General features: G+C 40.5%; 2 protein-coding genes across 2 annotated transcripts; one reads left to right on the top strand and one right to left on the bottom strand.

Annotated features, from left to right (window-relative positions):
• Positions 1-379: 379 nt before the first annotated feature.
• LOC110309923 (toll-like receptor 11) lies at positions 380-5867 on the bottom strand. Its single transcript, XM_021182681.3, has 2 exons — positions 5791-5867; positions 380-3241 (listed from the first exon to the last, which is right to left on the bottom strand). Exon 2 carries the CDS (start codon positions 3234-3236, stop codon positions 459-461), a length of 2778 nt encoding a protein of 925 aa, XP_021038340.1. The 5' UTR covers positions 3237-3241; positions 5791-5867; the 3' UTR covers positions 380-458.
• Positions 5868-18614: 12747 nt separating this feature from the next.
• On the top strand, positions 18615-19679 carry Or4q3 (olfactory receptor family 4 subfamily Q member 3). Its single transcript, XM_021181145.1, has one exon. It carries the CDS (start codon positions 18615-18617, stop codon positions 19677-19679), a length of 1065 nt encoding a protein of 354 aa, XP_021036804.1.
• The last annotated feature ends 1769 nt before the right edge of the window (positions 19680-21448 follow it).

Here is a 21448-nt window from a genome sequence, read left to right on the forward strand (position 1 = left end):
TCCTCTAAGTGTGAAAAACTTGAGTTAGAGGAACTGACTATTGGACACTGGATGAACTGAAAATACCATTTCAACTCAAATGACTCATCGATTCTATACCTATTCTGGAATTGCACATTTTACCAAACAAGTGTATATTTTGCACATAACAGAGGCAGAATGTATTTATTTTTGAAAAACTTTGGAAAAACGTACACAGGATTGCACAAACCACTTTGTATACATGTCTTGTGTGGTGAGCAGTATCTCATGCTGGAACACACTAACAGGTAAGAGAATAGTTTTCTGAATGACTTTTTCCCTTCCTGGATTAATATTTTTCAGTGTTTTAAAAGACTTCCCTCCCAGTGGAATTTAATATATCATTTTGCCCCCTTGGTGAGTCCATGCTTTAGTGATGAGAGCACATTCCCTCTGCTGCTGAAAGGATCTTCTGCACAACAACATTCCTGCAGTCCTTAATCTCTTTCTTGACCAGCTTTGCTGAGCCGTCTCTTCAGTTGCTCACAGAAAGTGTTCCACTCCACTTTCCCTTGGGACAAATCAAAATAGTCCTCCTTCTGGAGCCAACGGGATAGGCGATGGTAACTATGGAGCCTCTGCCTATCAAGGGGCTCCAGAAACAACAGCAGGAGATGAGTGGTCTCAGGCCTGGCTACCAAGTGGTAAGTGGCCAGTCGTAACTCTAGATTGCACCAGGGACTTGCTAAGGCCTGTCCTGTGAGCACACATAGGGTGGCTCTGCTTTTGCCCATGCTGGCAATCATGGATTCCATCCTGTCATTTCCAATCCCAAAGTCCCTGGCAGGCAGGCACAACCTCAAGCCTTCACCTTCAGGAGGGGCTTTCTCCAGAACTGGAACCAGTTCTTCCAGTACCCAAGCTTGATCTTCCTCACAATAGGATATAAAGACATCATAGTTGAATTGGCCTCTGAGTCTATGTCCACATAATTTCCACCAACAAGTGTGAAAGAGTGTCCAGAGGTGATGAAGGCAGGACCATTTAGGACAGCTAATCAGAGGAAGGATAATCAGCAGAAGCAGCAGAATGAAACTGGTGAGAAAGCCCCAAAACTCAGTACCATGTGGACAATTAGTAGCAAGGAAGGAAAATAGTAGAGTTTTGGAGTAGTCTGAGGCATTAGCTATGCAAATGGATTTTTCCAGCCCATAAACAAAAGTGTTTGGGGCCCGTGTAGCCCAAGACTCCAGCCAGGAAGCTTCACACTGGCAAGTAAAGGTGACATCTGAGAAGTAAACATACTGAGGCATCTGAGGAATTAACTCTTCGAGGTTGCTGTTCATCTCCAGCGCCCTTTCAGAGTTGAAGAGCAGTAGTTTGAGGTCCCGCAAGCTCTTAAAGCTGGACACAGAGAGGTTCCTGAGATTCAGGTGGCTCAATGCCAGTACCTGTAACTGAGGCACCTCCTTCAATAGCATCTCTAGCTTAATAGTACTTGACTCATAGAAAAAGTTAAGGTACCCCAGCTCTAGCACACGTAGCCTGGGCATCCCAAATAGATAGAGGTCTACTGCATAGCTGTTTTCACACCAGATAAATAAGTGCTCCAGAAGAGGAAGCTGTTGTGGGAAGAATCTCTGAAGTTGACTGGTTGAGAAGGTGAAGCTGTAGCCACGCAAGGTGAGGCGACGCAGGGAGGGAAAACGAATTGTGATGTTGTCTGGTTTTAGTAATAGAATGGAAGTCTCTAAGGTAAGGTTCTCCAAGAATAAGAATGGCTGTCCACTGGGAATCATAAACTGAATACATGTTTCTGCTTGTATTTCTAAGCTAAGGAGTGTTGGGAGCCAGGGAGGATATATGTCCAGCATTGGATAAGAACCCAGTTGTAGATGCCTTAGCATCTTGGGACCCTGAAGTTGTATGCCTACGATACGCTCTAAGTAGGTGCCCAGAAGGTTCAAGGTAGTCAGAGCAGGAAGATGAGAGAGCCAGCCTGGTTTGAGTACTTTAATTTGATTCCAACTTAAGTCTAGTGTCCTCAGCTGCCTCAGTCCCTGCAGGCTTTCATTGGATAAACTAGAGATGTTATTGCCACTCAACCAGAGCTCCTGGAGCTGTGACAGAAGGGAGAAAGCCCCATGGGGCACATCACAGAGTTGATTGTGGGACAGATCTAGCACTTTTAAGTTTGTGCTAAAGAGTCCTGGAAGCTCCAAGATTGGGCCAAGCTTATTCATAGATAGGTTGAGCTTCTGAAGCTGGGGTAGAGTATGTAGAAACCTGATGGGAAGTGTTTGCAGATGGTTATCATGAAGGCTAAGGAATTCCAGGGCTTTATAACCTGGGAGTTCTCCATTTTCCAAGATGTTTTGGATTTGGTTTTTCCCAAGGTCAAGTGCACGAAGCTCAGAGTGGCCAGTCAAACTTGCAGGCACTTTTTCTATCCCTGTTCCCACAAGGGAGAGGAAGTGCAAGTGGAGCAGTCCTGAGTCTGTGAGATCAAGTGCTCTTAGTGGGGTGCCATCCAATATTAGGGAATGGAGTGTGAGTCCATACAAGTCTCTGACACCTGCCTGCTTCAGCTGAAGGTTGTAAGATAAATCCAGCGTCTCTAGAAAGGGTGCCACTGGTTTGTTATTGGGTGTAGAGGAGGTACTCAGCAGAAGGTCTGGGAAGAGCCTTTGAAGGTCCTGCAACTTTGTCAGACAGCTATTCCTCAGAGTTAGATGCCTAAGACTAGTTGGCAAGTAGATGCTTTGGCTATAAGTCAGGCAGTATCCTTGAAAGGAAAGACTACTAAGGGATCTGAGAGACTCTAAACAATTTGGAGAGAGGAACAAACTTAGGCAACAGGGAGCATGATGCTCAAAAAAAAGGTATTGTAGCTGGTCCAGCCCTTGAAAAGTCCTAGATGTGACACTGGTTGTACCCAATTGCAACCTTAGAAGCTGTAGGGAGTAAAATCGAATAAAGGCCTTAGCTGGCAGAGTAGGAACTATGCCCTGGAGGCAGAGTACCTCTGTATTTCTGGGCACTCTTTCTAGGGTCTGATTTAAGTTTTTAACATTAGAGCAAGATGCCAAAAGGTGCAGTCCTGGGGCTGAGGTACAGAACGGGATGTAGTAGGAAAGGTTAGGAAATAACAAGCTGTCTGCTATGATGCAATCAGGGATGGTCCATGCCCAGCCAGTCAAGGTAAGGCTCACCAGAGTCAATAGTATCAGAATGAGGAGAACAGAGCAGAACTGATGTCTTTCCATCCTTGGCATTGATTCTAGAAAGAGAGAGGGATAGAATGTGGTAACAACTTATAGTGATGAGTAATCCCAGCCTGGGCCTCCTAATATGCTTAACATCCCTGAGATTTAGAGACATATTGGAAAATATCCCTTTAATCAAGATATTAGTGACACATTTACCAAGCAGAGAGTCAAGCCGTGGCCAGTGATGTATGACTCCAGCAGGTAGGAAACCAGAGAAAACAGAATCACAGGGCTACAGGAAGCCCAGAGAAGCCTGTGATGCTCCAATCTCCCTCTTAGGGATAACTGGCTCAGGCTACTGAGTTTATTGGAGGAAGCCATCATGCAAAACTGCTACATCCATTCCAGTAGTGACTTGCTTGGCAGGTCTAAAAACCTGGAAGCCGTCTTGAGGCAAAGAGTTTCAAGGAAACTCAGCCTCCAGGAACCTTGGCATTCCCATAGCTAGATTGCCACAGATTTGTCCCTGCAATATTGTGGAGGGTCTTGCATGCTTTCTTACAGTATTTTACTGGATAAGAGATAGAAATCTCAGGGCAAGCTTAGCAAAGTATACTTAGAATCTTCATTACAGCCAGGTATAGCAGACTACATTGCATATTAGAAGCAAGTTGGTGAATTCTTCTGACAAATGGAGATTCCCCACAGATACTTAAAAGAACAGCCAAGTTATCTTCATATGCAATAATTTATCAAGGCCTAGGAAATAGGGGGGTTGTGGGTATTGCATTATTCATGAAAAGGTCATCTAGAGCAGAACCCCCCTGGTGCTAGCATTCACAAGGCTCAAAGGAGTAGCACAAATTGTGACTAGGGTGTGAAATCCTTACATGTCATTAGCTGACCCTAAGCAGAGCTGTTCTATCTTTACTGTAAATATTACCTGGTTCCTATAAGTTCCTTTGAAGTCCTTCCTTTATTTTGTGTTAGGTAACTTCAATGTACTTTGCCTACTGTGACATCCTACCCCTTTGTTTTCTGTATTATATAAGACTGGTGTTCACTTTGTGACAATACACTCAGATGCAACACATTCTCTCCTGTCATATCTGTTTGTCACTCACCGACTCCTTTGCCTACTTGCCACGAAAGACCCGTTTCCACACAGATAGGAGACCCCCCCAAAAAAAGGGATAGTCTGCGGCACAAAACAAGGTAGAAAACTGATTTGCTCATTAGAGAGTAAACTGGAAAAGGGAACCATGCTACTGACACACTTATATCTGAAAAAAATTCTTAGCCATGTGACAATGGTGGGCTGTTGTCCTTCTTTACTAATAAGGCTAAATTACATGTCTTAGTTAAAGAAGCAGAAAGTGCCAGATATGAAACTATAGTCAGTGTTTTTCCTACCAGGATAAATGGTCTGATTTAAACATTCAGAACTAAGGAAATATTTCAGCTAGATTTTAGAGTTGAGTTTAGAGAGACAATATTCAAAAATATTTCAGGTAAAATATTCAAAGAAAATAAAGAAAGTAGGCTAATAAAATACAAAGGAAATGATATCTTGATACCTTTGAGCCTAGAGTCTAGCACTAGGGTTGTAGGGTGGTGGTGATAGTGAGTTGACTATGTTCTCATTATTTGTGTCTCTTCTCTCATAGGGAGAGGCCTCTGAGTGACCATTGTTAAATTAGTGGTCATGAAAGTCCCTGAAAGGTTTGGAAGAGACAGGAGAGTAGTCTGTTGTTCTGGGTATTACAGGAACCAGTTAGTCACAAGTGAAGGGCACTGTCCTATTAAGTACCTCTGCCCTTGTGCAGAGGATTAGCACAGAGTGCCATGGACTCCTCTACTTTCCTTTGGTTACTGTTTCTCCTGGGTGATAACACATTGACTCTGGAGGCATGTAAGGATATTGTGTCCGCGGGCCTCTGTCTGTCCCTGTCTATCTCTGTCTGTCTCTGTCTGTTTTTCTCCTTCCTGAGCCTCAGATTTCAGTGAAGTTCAGAGGAGCCAGAGAAGAGTCTGAGACTTCATCTTCTAAATGGCATGGCCTCATTGAATATGCTCTTTGTTGATCTTATCCCATCTTTCTACAGCAGAGGGAGGTTTCTTTTTTTTTTCTTTTCTTTTCTTTTCTTTTCTTTTCTTTTCTTTTCTTTATCTTTTCTTTTCTTCCTTCTTTCCTTCCTTTCTTTTGAACCTTGAAGTGTCAAATAGTGTACCATGGTTATTTAAGCTTTCTTTTTCTTTTTAGTTTATCTAGGATGAATTCAGGGACTGGAATAGATCTCAGATCAGGAAGACACAGTGATTTTGGTACTAAGAGCCTGGCACTATAGAAGTATGGGTATGATAGCAACTTCTGTCTCAAGTTATCAGGTTTAATATTATACCTCTGACAGACATACATAGATTGTCCAAGAACTACTATGTCTCTCGTGGTCACCTTAGTCCAACTGTCCAGAGATTCTTCCTGGCCACCACTGGCTCTGATCTTTGGCTTTCTCTCAAGAGAATGAGATGCTTAGTTGTTTCCCCTTTTCCCTGCTTGTGTCACTAATGCTTATCTGCCTTATTCAGAAAATCCTGTTATTAGGACAGCATTTCTTACCTTAGAGCATGGGGTGGTGGAGACAGATTCAGGTTCTCAAGAGGAGTTTTCTTTCATCTCCCGTAGTTAAAGAAGAAAACCTTCCTCTTCCCTCCACAATGGTGGCTGCTCTGCTGCACAGAAATATGTTATTGGTGATAGGTGGGGAGCTCTAGGGAAGAGAGAGTGCTTAGTTAATTTTAGAAAAAGTGGGAAATGACTTCTTCTTAGTCTCTTTTTCTTTCAGTTTCATGACTTCCTCTTTCCTAGTACACTCCATACGTTTCAGTTCTCACATTTTGTATCACATCCTCCCAACATCTGAAAAAGCAGTCTTCATTTTACTGGACCATTCTGTCTCTTAAAGTAAGGGAGGCTCATGCTTTCTGCCATTTCTACCCTTCCTTTGTCTTCAGACTACTGTTACTAGAGGGATCTCAGGTGCCTTTGATGTGATGCTCAGATCCTTCCTTGGTCAAACAATGAATAGAACTGGAGTTGAATGACATGGAGTTGAATAGACATGGAGTTGTAGGAGTGAAGATGGTAGTGAAAGTACAGAATCCATTGCACAGGAAATGTTGGCTCCAGCAAGCATGCAGCCCCAAATCTGGTGAGGTTCCACATATTTTATTAACAAAAGGCAATGATGAGTTTTCTGAAGGAGTAGGTCTTTATTTGGCTGCTAGAGGTAATTTATTTGTTGGAGGGAGCTTGTATAATCCTTGTGGAAATCAAGGGCAGTTCAAATGATCACTTTAGATGGTTGCTGGGACTCAGTTTGTCATGTAAGCCTGAGTCTATGTTCTTGTTTCACTACTTAGTCTCGTGTGTGTGCGCATGCATGTGTGCTCACATGGATGCATGTATGCAGGCATCTGTGTGGGGACCAGAGGACAAAATGAGTGTTGACACCTTGTTGGTATCATGGGCTTTTTACCTTGTTTTAAACAGAATCTCTGTTTTGTGTTGCATATACCATGGCCCAAGAGCTTCCAGGAATTCGAATTCCCCTATCTTTGTCCTAATTTCCCTATAGATTATAGATGTTTGTTCTGTATCTTTCCTTTTATTTGAGTTCTGTAGATTTGTACTTTGTTCCTCATACTTGTGTGGCAAATGTGTTTACCCACCAAATCAATTCTCCAGCCTCCTGTCATGTCTAGTCTTGATATCAGGTATTACAAAAGCAGGACCATTTTCCAATCCAATTACCTTGGGAACCCTGAACCTCTGGAAATTTTCTACTAATATCTTATTAGCTACCATGGTAGCTGTTTCCTGCGTGGCAGGGAAAGCCTCAGTCCATTCAGAGAAAGTGTTTAAAAACACTAGAAGGAAGCCGGGCGTGGTGGCGCACGCCTTTAATCCCAGCACTCGGGAGGCAGAGGCAGGCGGATTTCTGAGTTCGAGGCCAGCCTGGTCTACAAAGTGAGTTCCAGGACAGCCAAGGCTACACAGAGAAACCCTGTCTCGAAAAACCAAAAAAAAAAAAAAAAAAAAAACCAAAAAAAAAAAAAAAAAAAAAAAAAAACACTAGAAGGTATTTGTAACCATATTTTTCTGGCTTAACTTCTGTAAAATTGACCTCCCAATATACTCCAGGCCATTCTCTCCTAGGTCTTTTGTCCTGTTTACTCTTGGCCACATAAGCATTCACTTGCTAGCATACCTTACACTATCCTACTATTTCTCTGGCCCAAAATCTGAGGTCCATTATATATACTTTAGATCCCTTAACTGCTTGGAGAATCCTTTTTTATTGGATATTTTCTTCATTTACATTTCAAATGCTATCCTGAAAGTCCCCTATTACCAACCCCCCCCCCCCCCCGCTCCCCAACCCACATACTCCTGCCTCCTGGCCCTGGCATTCCGCTGTACTGGAGCATATAATATTCTCAAGACTAAGGGCCTCTTCTCCCAATGATGACTGACTGGGCCATCTTCTGCTACATATTCAGCTAGAGACATGAGCTCTGGGGGTGCAATCAGTCAGTGCGTTCAACTGTTAACTGAAAGGTTGGTGGTTGGAGAAACTTTTATTTAATTTTTTTATTTATTAGAGAATCTCTTTTTTATTAGATATTTTCTTTTAATACATTTCAAAGTGAGTTTGGCCTAGTAAGTCTTTTCCTTGCTTTCTGGGTTTTCCTTCTTGTGTGCACTACTGGCCTTCCTTCTATAGGTAGTAATTGGTAGGGTGGCTAGCAATCTGAGTCCTTTCTTCTTTACTGTATTCTAAATGAGGCCATCCCTTAGTCTAGTCCCATTCCCCAGTGGGTGTCTCTTATAAGTCCTGCATAGCCACTTGTTGAGCCACTTGATCTGCCTGGTTATTGCCTTGAACCACTGAGTCTCTTTCCATCTTATTTCCTGGGCAATGAACTCACAGTTGCTGGCTTCATCAGGACATATAAGAGATCCAAGATTTCCTGTTTGTTTTTAATTTCTTTTCCCTCTGATATGAGCAGTCTCTCTTGGTATATAGCCCTGTGGGTGTGGGCTGTGACAAACATATACTTGTTATTCATGTAGGTGTTAATTGTCTTGCTGGCCCCAAGTTTCAAGGCAATTAGTTCCAATTTCTGTGCTGACAATAAGGGGGAGGGGGTAGAGGGTCCACTCAGATGACATTTGTACTGTCCACCACAGCAGTACCCACTCACCTCTGACTTGCATGGAGAAAACTGCTCCTCTCATGAGTTGTTGGATATCATCCTAGGTAGGCTGATGAGTAATCATTCATTCCCTTGGAGTTATCTGAAGGGGTGGAGGTGGGGTGTGTTGTTGGGCCTTCCAATTGTACAAATCTGCCAAAGAAAAGGGCCAATATTGCATAGCCTGATTGCCCTTTTCTAGAGGCCCATATATCCTCAGTGGGAGAGCCACCATGGTATCAAGGGAAATGGAACCAAGGGTCTCCATGGTGGAATGAGGAAGTTTGGGGTCTACTCCCTCTCCTCCCTCTGGTAAAGGGAGGTACAATGGTCCCGTATGAGCTAAGGATCCTGGAACTGGTGCTGGTGCCAGCAGGACCATAGGGACAAAGGTAGGGGGATACGGAGGAGGAGAGTTTTGGGGCAACAGGTTCACTGTTGAAGGGTCTTGGGGGATTGACTTCTCTGATCCAGATCCCTCCTCCTGTGCTTCCTTCTTCCTGATGGCCAAAACCTGTGAGGTGGGTCTTGGGGAAAGAAAGACTTTTATCCATGAAAAGGGGGAGGAGGAATCCTCCACTAGATTCTTCCAGGTAATTATATAGGGCACTTGGTCTGAGTGTCTGAGGGCTCTTGGCCTAAAGACTCTTTCCTCTACTGCTTTGATCATCTGAAAGTTGAAGATCCCTATGGGTGGCCACCCTTCTCTGAAGGTGGGCTATTTGGAGAAGCAGAGAGTGACTAACTTTGCCTTCTTTATTACTACTGACAAGTTTTCTCCTCCAGTAGTTAACTAGGATGTTTATTGGGGTAGATTCAGTCTGTCCAGTGTTTAAAAATGTTCTCAGTCCAAGTCCAAGAACAGAACAAGATAACTAACACCAACAAGCACAAAGAAAAACAATCAACACACAGACAGCTTGCCCCTGCCATAGGTGGGTGTCCAAGTCTAAGAACACAGAGAAAGATAATCAAGACACAGCCCTGTCCATGGGCACAGTTATAGACAGTTTGCCCCATCCATGGACACAGAAACCAGGTTATAGCAAGACTTGGCTCCTCCTGATACTGTCTTTCTGTTTCCAAAAGGAGCAGAGTCCTCTTGACTCCTCCCAGGGGGCCTGAAGCATCCTCCAGACACCCTGTGGTTGAGATGTTAAGGCACGTTTGCCCACCGCATTTGACTGCACCAGATACCTTAGGCTCTTTGAGCCCCTGATGCTTGCAAGCAAACCAAAAGTTCAAACAGACTTACAGACTCAGACTTTGACAAACAGCAAAACAGACAAGAACCACGGAATCTGCTTGAGCCATTCCTTTGATTAACCGCTCTCGCTCTCTGGTGTCTCCACAGGGGGTCAATTCTAGGCCAATGCACCAAATATAAGATTCTGATGATTTGCATTTCCCTGATGATTAAGGATGTTAAATATTTTGTCAGGTGCTTCTCAAGCTCACACCAGTCAGAATGGCTAGGATATAAAATTCAGGTGACAGCAGATGCTGGCAAGGATGTGGAGAAAGACGAACATTCCTCCATTGCTGGTGGGATTGCAAGCTGTTACAACCACTCTGGAAATCAGTTTGGGGGTTCCTCAGAAAATTGTACATAGTGCTACCGGAAGATCCAGCAATACCTCTCCTGGGCATATATCCAGAAGATATTTCAACTGGTAATAAGAACACATGTACCACTATGTTCATAGCAGCCTTATTTATAATAGCCAGAAGCTGAAAGAACCCAGATATCCCTCAACAAAAGAATGAATACAGAAAATGTGGTACATTTACACAATGGAGTACTACTCATCTATTAAAAACAATGAATTTATGAAATTCTTAGGCAAATGGATGTATCTGGAGGATATCACCCTGAGTGAGGTAATCCAATCACAAGAAAACACACATGATATGCACTCACTGATAAGTGGATATTGGCCCAGAAATTTAGAATACCCAAGATAGAATTTGCAAAACACATGAAACTCAAGAAGAAGGAAGACCAACGTGTGGATAATTTGTTCTTTCTTAGAATGAGGAACAAAATACCCATGGATGAAATTACAGAGAAAAAGTTCGATGCAGAGCTTGAAGGAATGACCATCCAGAGATTGTCTCATTTGGGGATCCAAACAACTACCAAACCCAGACACTAGGCAGATGCCAACAAAAGCCTGCTGACAGGAGCCTGATATAGCTGTCTCCTGTGAGACTCTGCCAGTGCCTGGCAAATACAGAAGTGGATGCTCACAGACATCTATTGAATACAGCACAAGGTCCCCAATAAAGGAGCCAGAGAAGTACCAGGGAGCGGAAGCCCCATAGAAGGAACATCAACATGAACTAACCAGTACCCTCAGAGCTCCTTGGAACTATACCACAAATTAAAGAAAACACATGGTGGAACTTGTTGCTCTAGCTATATATGTATCAGGGGATGGCCTAGTTGGTCATCAATGGGAGGAGAGGCCTTTGGTCCTGTGAAGGATCTATGCCCCAGTATAGGGGAATGCCAGGAACAGGAATGGGAGTGTGTGGATTGGGGAACAGGGGGTGGAGGGAGGGAATAGGGGAGTTTCGGAGGGGAAACTAGGAAAGGGGATAACATTTGAAATGTAAATAAAGAAAATATCTGCTAAACAAAGAAAAAAATGTTATAAAAGAAAAAAAAATAGAACATGGAGTATGGCTGGTAATAAGACCCATAGCTGGAAAACAGGACTGAAATGTCAAAAAAAAAAAAAAAAAGAACCTGAGGAGCCTTACCTACTGGGAATCCTCTGAGTGAGCCATGGGGAGTCAGGGATTGGTGCAAAAGCAAGAGGAATATATTGTTTCAGCATGCTGGGGTCACCCTGTACCTGAAGGAGACATGGCGACCCCTGGTGGCCCATTCAGCAAGTTTTTATACAGTTTCCAGGGGCAGAACACAGCATCAACAACTAGGCACAATATGATTGGCAGAAGAGTGTGCCCTTTAAACTGATTAGTTTTTAGGGAATGGGGCAGTAGGGGCTTCTCATATCTGCGGGTCAGCCTCGCCCCTCCAGAGGGGAGTGTTGCTTATGGACTCCAAGACTGGAGGGGAGGGGTGCCTACATGCTACATCAACCTCTCCCTTCTGGAAAGGAATTTTCCAACAGTCTTTAGTTAGCTGCCCTCTTCAGAAGTAGAATTTTTGCAGGCTGCTTATATTTTTCTTTTTTTTCTATATATGGTAGAAAAAGAGCCAAAATTGCATTGTTCTTCATGCTATTAATTAAATTCTACTTAAAATATTTTAAAATTTTCATTCTTCTTATTATATTTTGATTCTTTAAGATAATATATATCTCTTTCTATCTATATGTATATATATGTATATATATATATATATATATATATATATATACATATATATATATTAAATCTGAACTGGCTTCATCAGTCTTCTATATGGCATTCACAGTCAGATTAAAAGTGTTTAACATTCCTTAATTTGAGAATTATATATTTTCTTATCAAATATATATATACATATACATATACATATATATACATATATATGTATATGTATTAGTAAAGGAAACTATCAATATGAAAGTATGGTGACTTGGGAGGCATTGAAAGGAGGGTATTTAAGAAGGACTGGGAGGAGGAATGGGAAGGGAAAGTGATGTAGTTATATTTTAACAAATAATGTAAATACAGGAGTAGGAGTAAATAGCCCATAATGACTGAAAATATTATACCTTGAGGAAAGAAATTTATAAAATCGTCAGTCACTAAGAATTGCAGCTGTAATGATATGATAGTATATATAAGTGACCCCCAAAATTCCACCAGAGAACTTCTAAACCTAATAAACAGCTTCAGTGCAGAAGCTGGATATAAAATTAACTGAAGCAAACCAATGGCCTTTCTCTACACAAAGGATAAATGGACTGAGAAAGAAATTAGGGAAACAATACCATTCACAATAGTTACAAATAATATAAAATACCTTGGTGTGACTTTAACTAAGGAAGTGAAAGATCTGTATAATAAGAACTTCAAATCTCTGAAGAAAGAAATTGAAGATTTCAGAAGATGGAAAGATCTCCCTTGGTCATGGATTGGCAGGATTAATATAGTAAAAATGGCTATCCTGCCAAAAGCAATCTACATATTCAATGCAATACCCATTAAAACTCCAATTCAATTTTTCACTGAGTTAGAAAGGTCAATTTGCAAATTCATCTAGAATAAGAAAAAACCTAGAATAGCAAAAACTATTCTCAACAATAAAAGAACTTCTGGTGGAATCACCATGCCTGACATTAAGCTGTATTACAGAGAATTGTGATAAAAACCGCATGGTACTGGTACAGTGACAGACAGGTAGATCAATGGAATAGAATTGAAGACCCAGAAATGCATTCACACACATATGGTCACTTGATCTTTGACAGGGAGCTAGAACCATCCAGTGGAAAAAAGCATTATCAACAAATGGTGCTGGCACAACTGGCGGTTATCATGTGGAATAATGCGAATTGATTCATTCTTATCTCCTTGTACAAAGCTCAAGTCTAAGTGGATCAAAGATCTCCACATAAAACCAGAGAGACTGAAATTAATAGAGGAAAAAGTGGGGAAAAGCCTCAAAGATATGGGCACAGAGGAAAAATTCCTAAACAGAACAGCAATGGCTTGTGCTGTAAGATCAAGAATTGACAAATGGGACCTCATAAAATTGCAAAGCTTCTGTAAGGCAAAAGACACCATCAATAAGACAAAAAGGCCAGCAACAGACTGGGAAAGGATTTTTACCAGTTCTAAATCTGATAGGGTACTAATATCCAATATATACAAAGAGCTCAAGAAGCTGGACTCCAGAAATTCAAATAACCCCATTAAAAAATAGGGCTCAGAGCTAAACAAAGAATTCTCACCTGAGGAATATCAAATGGCTGAGAAGCACCTAAAAAAATGTTCAACATCCTTAATCATAAGGGAAATGAAAATCAAAACAACCTTAAGATTCCACCTCACACCAGTCAGAATGGCTAAGATCAAAACTTCATGTGACAGCAGATGCTGGTGAGGATGTGGAGAAAGAGGAACACTTCTCCATTGCTGGTGGGGTTGCAAGCTTGTACAACCACTCTGGAAGTCATTCGGGTGGTTCCTCAGAAAACTGGACATAGTACTACTGGAATATCCAGCAATATGTGTCCTGGGCATATACCCAGAACATGTTCCAATTGGTAATAAGGACACATGCTCCACTGTGTTCATAGCAGCCTTATTTATAGTAGCCAGAAGCTGGAAAGAACCCAGATGCCCCTCTACAGAGGAGTGGATACAGAAAATGTGGTACATTTATACAATCGAGTACTACTCAGCTATTAAAAACAACGAATTTATGAAATTCTTGGACACATGGATGTATCTGGAGGATATCATCCTTAGCGAGGTAACCCAGTCACAAAAGACTTCATTAGATATGCACTCACTGATAAGTGGATATTAGCCTAGAAACTTAGAATACCCAAGATACAATTTGCAAAACACAAGAAAATCAAGAAGAGGGAAGAACAATGGGTAGATGGGTAGATACTTCATTCCTCTTTAGAATAGGGAATAAAATACCCATGAAAGGAGTTACTGAGGAGTTACAAATTTTGGAACTAATACAAAAGCATGGACCATCCAGAGACTACCCCACCCAGGGATTCATCCCATAATCAACCACCAAACCCAGACACTATTGCATATGCCAGCAAGATTTTGCTGAAGGTACTCTGTATAGCTGTCTCATATGAGGCTGTGCCAGTACCTGGCAAATACAGAAGTGGCTGCTCACAGTCATCTATAAGATGGAACACAGGGCCCGCAATGGAGAAGCTAGAGAAAGCACCCAAGGAGCTGAAGGGGTCTGCAACCCTATAGGTGGAACAATAATATGAACTAACCAGTACCCCCAGAACTAGTGTCTCTAGCTGCATTTGTAGCAGAAGATGGCCTACTTGGCCATCACTGGGAAGAGAGTCCCCTGGGTATTACAAACTTTATATGCCCCAGTACAGGGGAATGCAAGGGCCAAGAAGTAGGAGTGGGTGTGTAGGGGAGCAGGGCAGGGGGAGGGTATAGGGAACTTTCAGGATAACATTTGAAACATAAATAAAGAAAATATCTAATAAAAATGTAAAAAAAATTAACATTTAAAAAATGCAGCTGTATTTTCTATCTTAGTACATAAATATGTAACCTGAGCTGAGCCCTCTGAGGGGGCACTCAGATAGGCATCAAGCTCCATAGCATTGTGAAGTATGTGTTTCTGCTACAGTTTCCAGGGGACTGTGTTGATACTTTGCCTTCTATCACCTTAGGAAAAGGTTGAGTTAAAACCACACAGGCTCTTCATTCAGGCAGAGAGTGAGACAGAGAAACTAGTTGATAGGTAAAGTTCTAAATTAATTAATCCAAAGTGAGTTTTAAAAATTTGGCTGGCCTATGCCTCAGGCCTGAGTGTTTGGGTGCATACAGATCTCAGGTCAGCTCTCTAGCAATAAATGATATGCAGTTAACTCAAACAACAGCAGCCCAGGGAATCTCAGGGCTCATTAGGCTTAACAGTAGTGTAATGACCATAAGAATCTCATATAGAACCAGAGCCCTAGGGACAGGGGATGTTTCTAATCTACACAGCCACTGTTTAATTAGAGATTGGCTTATAAGGAAGTGGTTAAGACGAAGTTTTGGCAGCTGGAATGTCCATCGGAAGATTACATTTTCTTAGTCCTAGACTGGGGGAACATAGGTGCAATGAACAGCAAGATACCACATTATTTTCATCACATTTCAAGCACGTTGTTGCCCATAAGCAATGATGTAAGTTCACATACATGCTTATCAAACTATACCCACTCCTCTAGTCTCATTTCTGTTTTTGATGGTCTTAAAATGCATTTCCCATTTTAGTCTCTATACTCCGGTATTTATCATTTTAATCTAAGAGAACAATTTGCAGGGTCCATGGCATCCAGAAGAGGGTGTTGGATCCTGTGGAGCAAGAGTTACAGCAGCATGTGGGTTCTGGGAGTTAAATGTTGGTCCTCTAGAAGAGAGGTCAGTGCTCTTAACTGTTGAAACATCTCTTCAGCTCTTAGATCTCTGTTTAGGAAGATAGGTCAGAGACCAGCTGCCCAACGCTTAGTAACTACCCAGACCATTTGAAGAGCTTTTTGTTGTTGTTCTCTTTCCTTTATGGAGTGAGATTCTTCCCCAATCACACATTTACTCTTAAAAGTTTTCATTCTATGATGTAATTTGTGAACTGAACATATTTGCTAACTTGTGAAAATTCTCATTATTCCTAGGGAATGTAGCATGAAATGACTGATAGGCTGGAATGGAACAATGAAGCTGAAATCTTTATTTTTATTCACCTGCTTGGGTCTTGTAACATTTAGGATAAAAGTTTGAAATAACATTTACTTTTAACTTGCACACAGAGCACACAAACCATGCATATTAATGGGGCAGCATGATGCTTTGGTATCTGTGTGCACTGTGTAATGTAGAGCAGATTAATGCTCTTTTCTGCAACAACTTTTTTTTTAGGATGAAAATGGTCAATGTTCCTTCAAGCCTTATGAGGTAGATGGAGCATTTTGTTGTTGAACATCAGAACCTTTTAAATCTGATTATAACCAGGTACTCAGCAGTTAAATCTACATTTCCACATCCTACTCACATGCCTCCACTGACCTCTGACAGTTTCCTTTTGTTTCAAATTGAATGAGATAAATCTTTTTGATTCCACATGTGAGTAAAATCAGGACCATTTGTCTTTCCTTTCCTGGCTTATTGCACTTCTGGAATTTTCTCCAGTTCTGTCTATCTTGTTACAAACATCATAACTTCATCTTATTTTAAACACTATTGCTTTGTGTATATGTCTTCTTTATCCATTTATCAATTGATCGGGTGTTAGATTGCTTTTACTCTCTGACTCTTATTAATGATGCTGCAGTGAACCTGGGAGAACAGAGACCTCTTCACATCCTCATTTCATTTCTTTTAGGTACAAACCCACTAAAGGGTTTTATACCTTTATAGTAAAGGAGAATTTCAGAATCATTTTGTTCTTCATAATGGCTCTGTTCTTTTCATTCTTGGAGAGATAAAATATATTGTAATGGAAGATAATCTTATTGCTAACCATTCTTTCATATCAAAGAGGATAGTATAGTTTGTATCCTTAATAAAACACTCATGGTCTCATTTTCTTTCTGTGATTAGAGATTATCAGAAACATAGACACTAACAGACAGTTTTAGAAAACATGCTGATTATTATTAAATATTGAAAGTAATCTGGACATTTTTGGCACTATATTTTATATTATCTGAAGTCCATGTAAGTCTTGAACAAGCAAGAGCAAAAAAATCTGTGAAATCTAAAACTTAGTGTTTATGTTAATGATAACTCAACTAACTGATAATAACTCAAATAATCAAATACTTACAACAGATGTTGTTTTATTTTTAAGTATAAAAATTTGATAGCATTCTTAGTCAAAATGTTATTATCATAAACCTTAAGTATTATCTAAATATAAGCAGCATTGAAATTCCCTAATAATACTTCAAAGAAGTATATCATTAACTCAGGCTTAAAATACCTTGTAATCATATGGGTTTTAACACACTTACACATTCTTATTTAATCTATCACTGTGGATTAATTTTAATTTTACCCACTTTAATACAGGGTCATCTCTCTGTAGAGCTATACTTTTGAAATATAATGTTCTATTATCCATTACATCCTTCCTATAAGGATCAAACCTCACAGGAAATTCTTCAGTATAACATTTAAATTACATTCTTTTAATTTATGTTGTTTTTGAATGTGTGTAAATTAGGGAAAATGAATAAATATGGCACAGCACATGTGTAGAGGTCAGAAAAATTTGAAGGAGTTAGTTAGCTCTTTCCTTCCACCATGTGGGTTAAATTCTGAGATTGAACTCAGGTCATTGGGCTTGCAGCAACCATCTCACCAACCCATCAATATGATAGTGAGTGTGTGTGTGTGTTTGTGTGTGTGTGTATTCTGTAATATATGTGTGTGTGTGTGGTCTTTATTTAGATTTTTTTTATTGTTTATACAATATGGTGTTAGAGGTTATATCTATAATTATGATAAAATCTTGATCCCTATTAAGTAAACATTTTAGAATTCTGCCCCCCCCCAAACCACACAAAACAAGAATAAGAACAAGAGAAAAACCACTGAGAGACCATCTGCTCAAGAATGTTTTCCCTTTTGATGCATCAGAGGAAGACTGACGAGTCTCCATGTCTGTACACACAAAAGCAAATACTTTTCTTTGTTGTGTTTTCCCTTTGTTTTATTTTCTAGTTTATCCTAGAAGGTGAGGCAATTGCTTCCATGACTTGTTAAACTGTATAGTTGGATGGACTTTCATATCTTGCTAAAGAGGAGAGGGCAGCCACATTGGTAGATGTGTATCTAGAGCTTCATTAGCCCAGAATATTTTTCACATATGCTTATTACTGAAATACTATTTTGGAGAAATATTTCTTGTAAGGTTTTGTTTTTAGAAATTATAGACCTTTCTGCATGTTCTCTCTCTATACTTTTTACATTAAGTATACGCAATTTTATTCACCAAATTGTCTGAACTTCTCAAAAGAATTAACTATAGTGCTGAATGGGTAAGTAAGACTAAGAAATATAAATGTTGAACCAGTGTGATGGTTCAGCTGCCATATCTGAGTTGCATTGTCATGACCTGTATGGTAGGAGAAAACAGACTTCCAAAAAGTCAACCTTTGACCTCCACATGTATACCACAGCACACATGCAGCTACATACATTCATACACACACTCAGAAAAAATAAGTAAAGTTCAATACTTTCTTAAAAAGCATATGAAAACCTATAAATCACGAAAAAGAAAGTATGAGCATTTTTCTCACTTGGTATTTTCCCAGAGCTGGTTTTAGACACAACATTGTCTCTTCTGGGCATAGAGCTTCTACTCTAGTGAGAGTGGGTAGGAGGGACAGGGAACAGTTAGAATGTGGGAAGTGTGTGTGTGTGTGGGGGGGTAACTACTCTTTTGTAGAACATAGCAGTTCATTATTAACATTCGCTTTTCAGTTTTATATTATTAAACTTCTGCTACGCATGGTACATGCAGACAAGCAAGAAGTACTTTCTCATAATTTTTCATTTTTGTTTAATTTAACCTACTTAGTCCAGTTTAATTTTTCTTACACTAGGTCGTTTGATACTCTTGGCTTGGAGAAAAACAAAAACAGCTCTGATGTGTCACGATTTGTGCTTCTGGGCCTGTCGTCTTCCTGGGAGCTCCAGTTGTTTCTCTTCTTCACATTTTTGTTGATTTACGTGGTTATTGTCCTGGGAAACCTTTTGATAGTGATGGTCGTCCAGGCTGATGCTCACCTGTTCCAGTCACCCATGTACTATTTTCTAAGCCATCTGTCTTTCATTGACCTTTGCCTGAGCTGTGTGGCTGTACCCAAAATGCTAGGAGATTTCCTACAGAAGGAGAAGACAATATCTTTTTCAGGATGCCTGGCCCAGGTATTCTTTCTTCACTTTCTTGGAGCCAGTGAGATGTTCCTGTTGACTGTTATGGCCTATGATAGGTATGTTGCCATATGCAACCCTTTGCACTACCTGACGATCATGAATAACCACCTGCGTCTTCAGTTGGTGTTTGGCTGCTGGTGTGGAGGTTTCATTCACTCTATCACACAGGTCATGATTGTCATTCAGCTGCCTTTTTGTGGTCCCAATGAACTGGACAACTTCTACTGTGATGTCCCCCAGGTTGTCAAGCTGGCCTGCATGGACACTTACTTGGTTGAGGTGCTGATGGTCTCTAACAGTGGCATACTGTCTCTTGTCTGCTTCTTGGTTCTGCTCTTCTCCTATGCGCTCATCTTGATTACTCTGAGAACACACCTCCACCGGGGCCGGAGCAAGGCACTATCCACCTGTGCTTCTCACTTGACGGTGGTCAGCCTGATCTTTGTACCCTGTGTATTCATTTACTTGAGGCCTTTCTGCACCTTCTCTGTGGATAAAGTAGTCTCTGTGTTTTACACAGTGATAACACCTATGCTGAACCCCCTCATCTATACACTCAGAAATGCAGACATGAAGCAAGCCATAGAAAAGCTGAGAAAGAAGCAAGTGGCATCCCACTGCTTTGCTAAAGGATGATGATAAAGAATGTCAAAGTGTGTTAGAGTTATCTTTTCAAAAGAGTATGCTTTCTTGAAAGAAACGTTCTTACTTTAATCCATGCATATGTGAAAGCCACTTTAGAGACTTGGTATCAAAGAGAAGATAGCATAAAATTATAAAACAGTACATGCAATAATAGTTGTGAGACATAGTTGGCTTTCTTGGGTGTTAACATGAGACTGTTACTCAGGAGCATTTACTGGCTGACAAAGGATGTGCATTAATTTCTTGACAGGGTCAGAGAATACCTAGAAAGATTAATTCTCTACACTTCTGTCTCCAGCATATTTTCATTTCATTAATTTATCTTACTACTTTACTTTATTCAAGTGGCAAAAGATATGATGTCCCTTTGTGTCTTCCCTGATAACAGTTCCTGCTGTGAGGACACACCTGCTGCTGCTATTTTTGTAGTCTCTTTTGAAGTAGTGCTAGCTCCTTTTGTCCACTCTCTAGCAAAGCCTGAAAACCCTAAAATCCCACTGCACAGTGCTCAAAGGGAATTATTTTTCTGCACTGACAAATTTTAAAAGCACATATCAATCTGATAAATGTTTGCATGTGTGTAGGTGGAATGCTTGGATGGTGGGAGGTACTAGCCTTCCTTTCTCTGCGGTAGAGTCTTCTTTAGAAGCAGCATCCTCTTTCACATGGAGTGCAAGTTGATGTGGTTCAGCTAATCATAATGTTTAATTCTAAAGAAGAGATAGAAGAAAAACAAACCGTGTTTTAGAGCCCCTTCCCTACTTTTGAGGTACTTAAGTTATGACCTCTGAATTACAAAGATGCTTTGAGTCACAGGCAGTATTGTTTACTTCATTTCTTAGAAATGATTTCAGGGCTGTTAAATAACTTGCTTGATACTAGTTACAAAATAGCATAATCGATGGCATCATTTAAGTGCAATAAAGATATCTTCAGAAGCACCAAAACACATCCCTGTCCTATTAAGGAAAGAAAGCTCTGCACTTCCCTTGTATAAAGAGTAAGTTCCACAGTTTGTTGTTTCTCTCTTTTCTGTAGTCTGTTGTATTACTGATCTGTGATATTGGTTAGTTGTGTGTCTCTAACAAAAGGCTTTGCTCAGTATTTTTTAAACAACACAGAAAGCATTATACAAGGAAGGAACGAAGGATACTTCACAAAAATCTTTCACAGATTTTTTATAAGTGAATAAATTACAAGCTCCAACAGACCCCAACTGACTCAGATAATAAGCAACATAGTAAACACACTGTTACCAAGAAATGTTCACATGCAGATTCATACATTTTTGGTAGATATTTGTTGTATAAGGCTGCTTTTTACCTGTTGGCTTTTTCCAGAAAATTACACCCTCCCCCTGCCAACACACACACACACACACACACACACACACACACACACACACACACACACACACACACACACACTGCTTTGCTCTGAGTCAAGGGCACAGAAGAGCTCATAATTTATGATTCAAGTCAGGCATTAGTTTTAGGTAGTTAAGGTTGATTACATGGGAAATGAAAGGCAAGTAAGTTTAGTTGTTGAAATGTTTTCTTTTTTTTCTTTTTTTCTTTTTTTTAGATTTATTTATTATATATAAGTACACTGTAGCTGTCTTCAGACACTCCAGAAGAGGGCGCAAGATCTCGTTACGGATGGTTGTGAGCCACCATGTGGTTGCTGGGATTTGAACTCTGGACCTTCGGAAGAGCAGTCGGGTGCTCTTACCCACTGAGCCATCTCACCAGCCCCGAAAT

Source organism: Mus caroli, unplaced genomic scaffold (genome assembly GCF_978045245.1).
Source record: "Mus caroli unplaced genomic scaffold, Mus_caroli_1 scaffold_12, whole genome shotgun sequence".
Taxonomy (NCBI): Eukaryota; Metazoa; Chordata; class Mammalia; order Rodentia; family Muridae; genus Mus; species Mus caroli.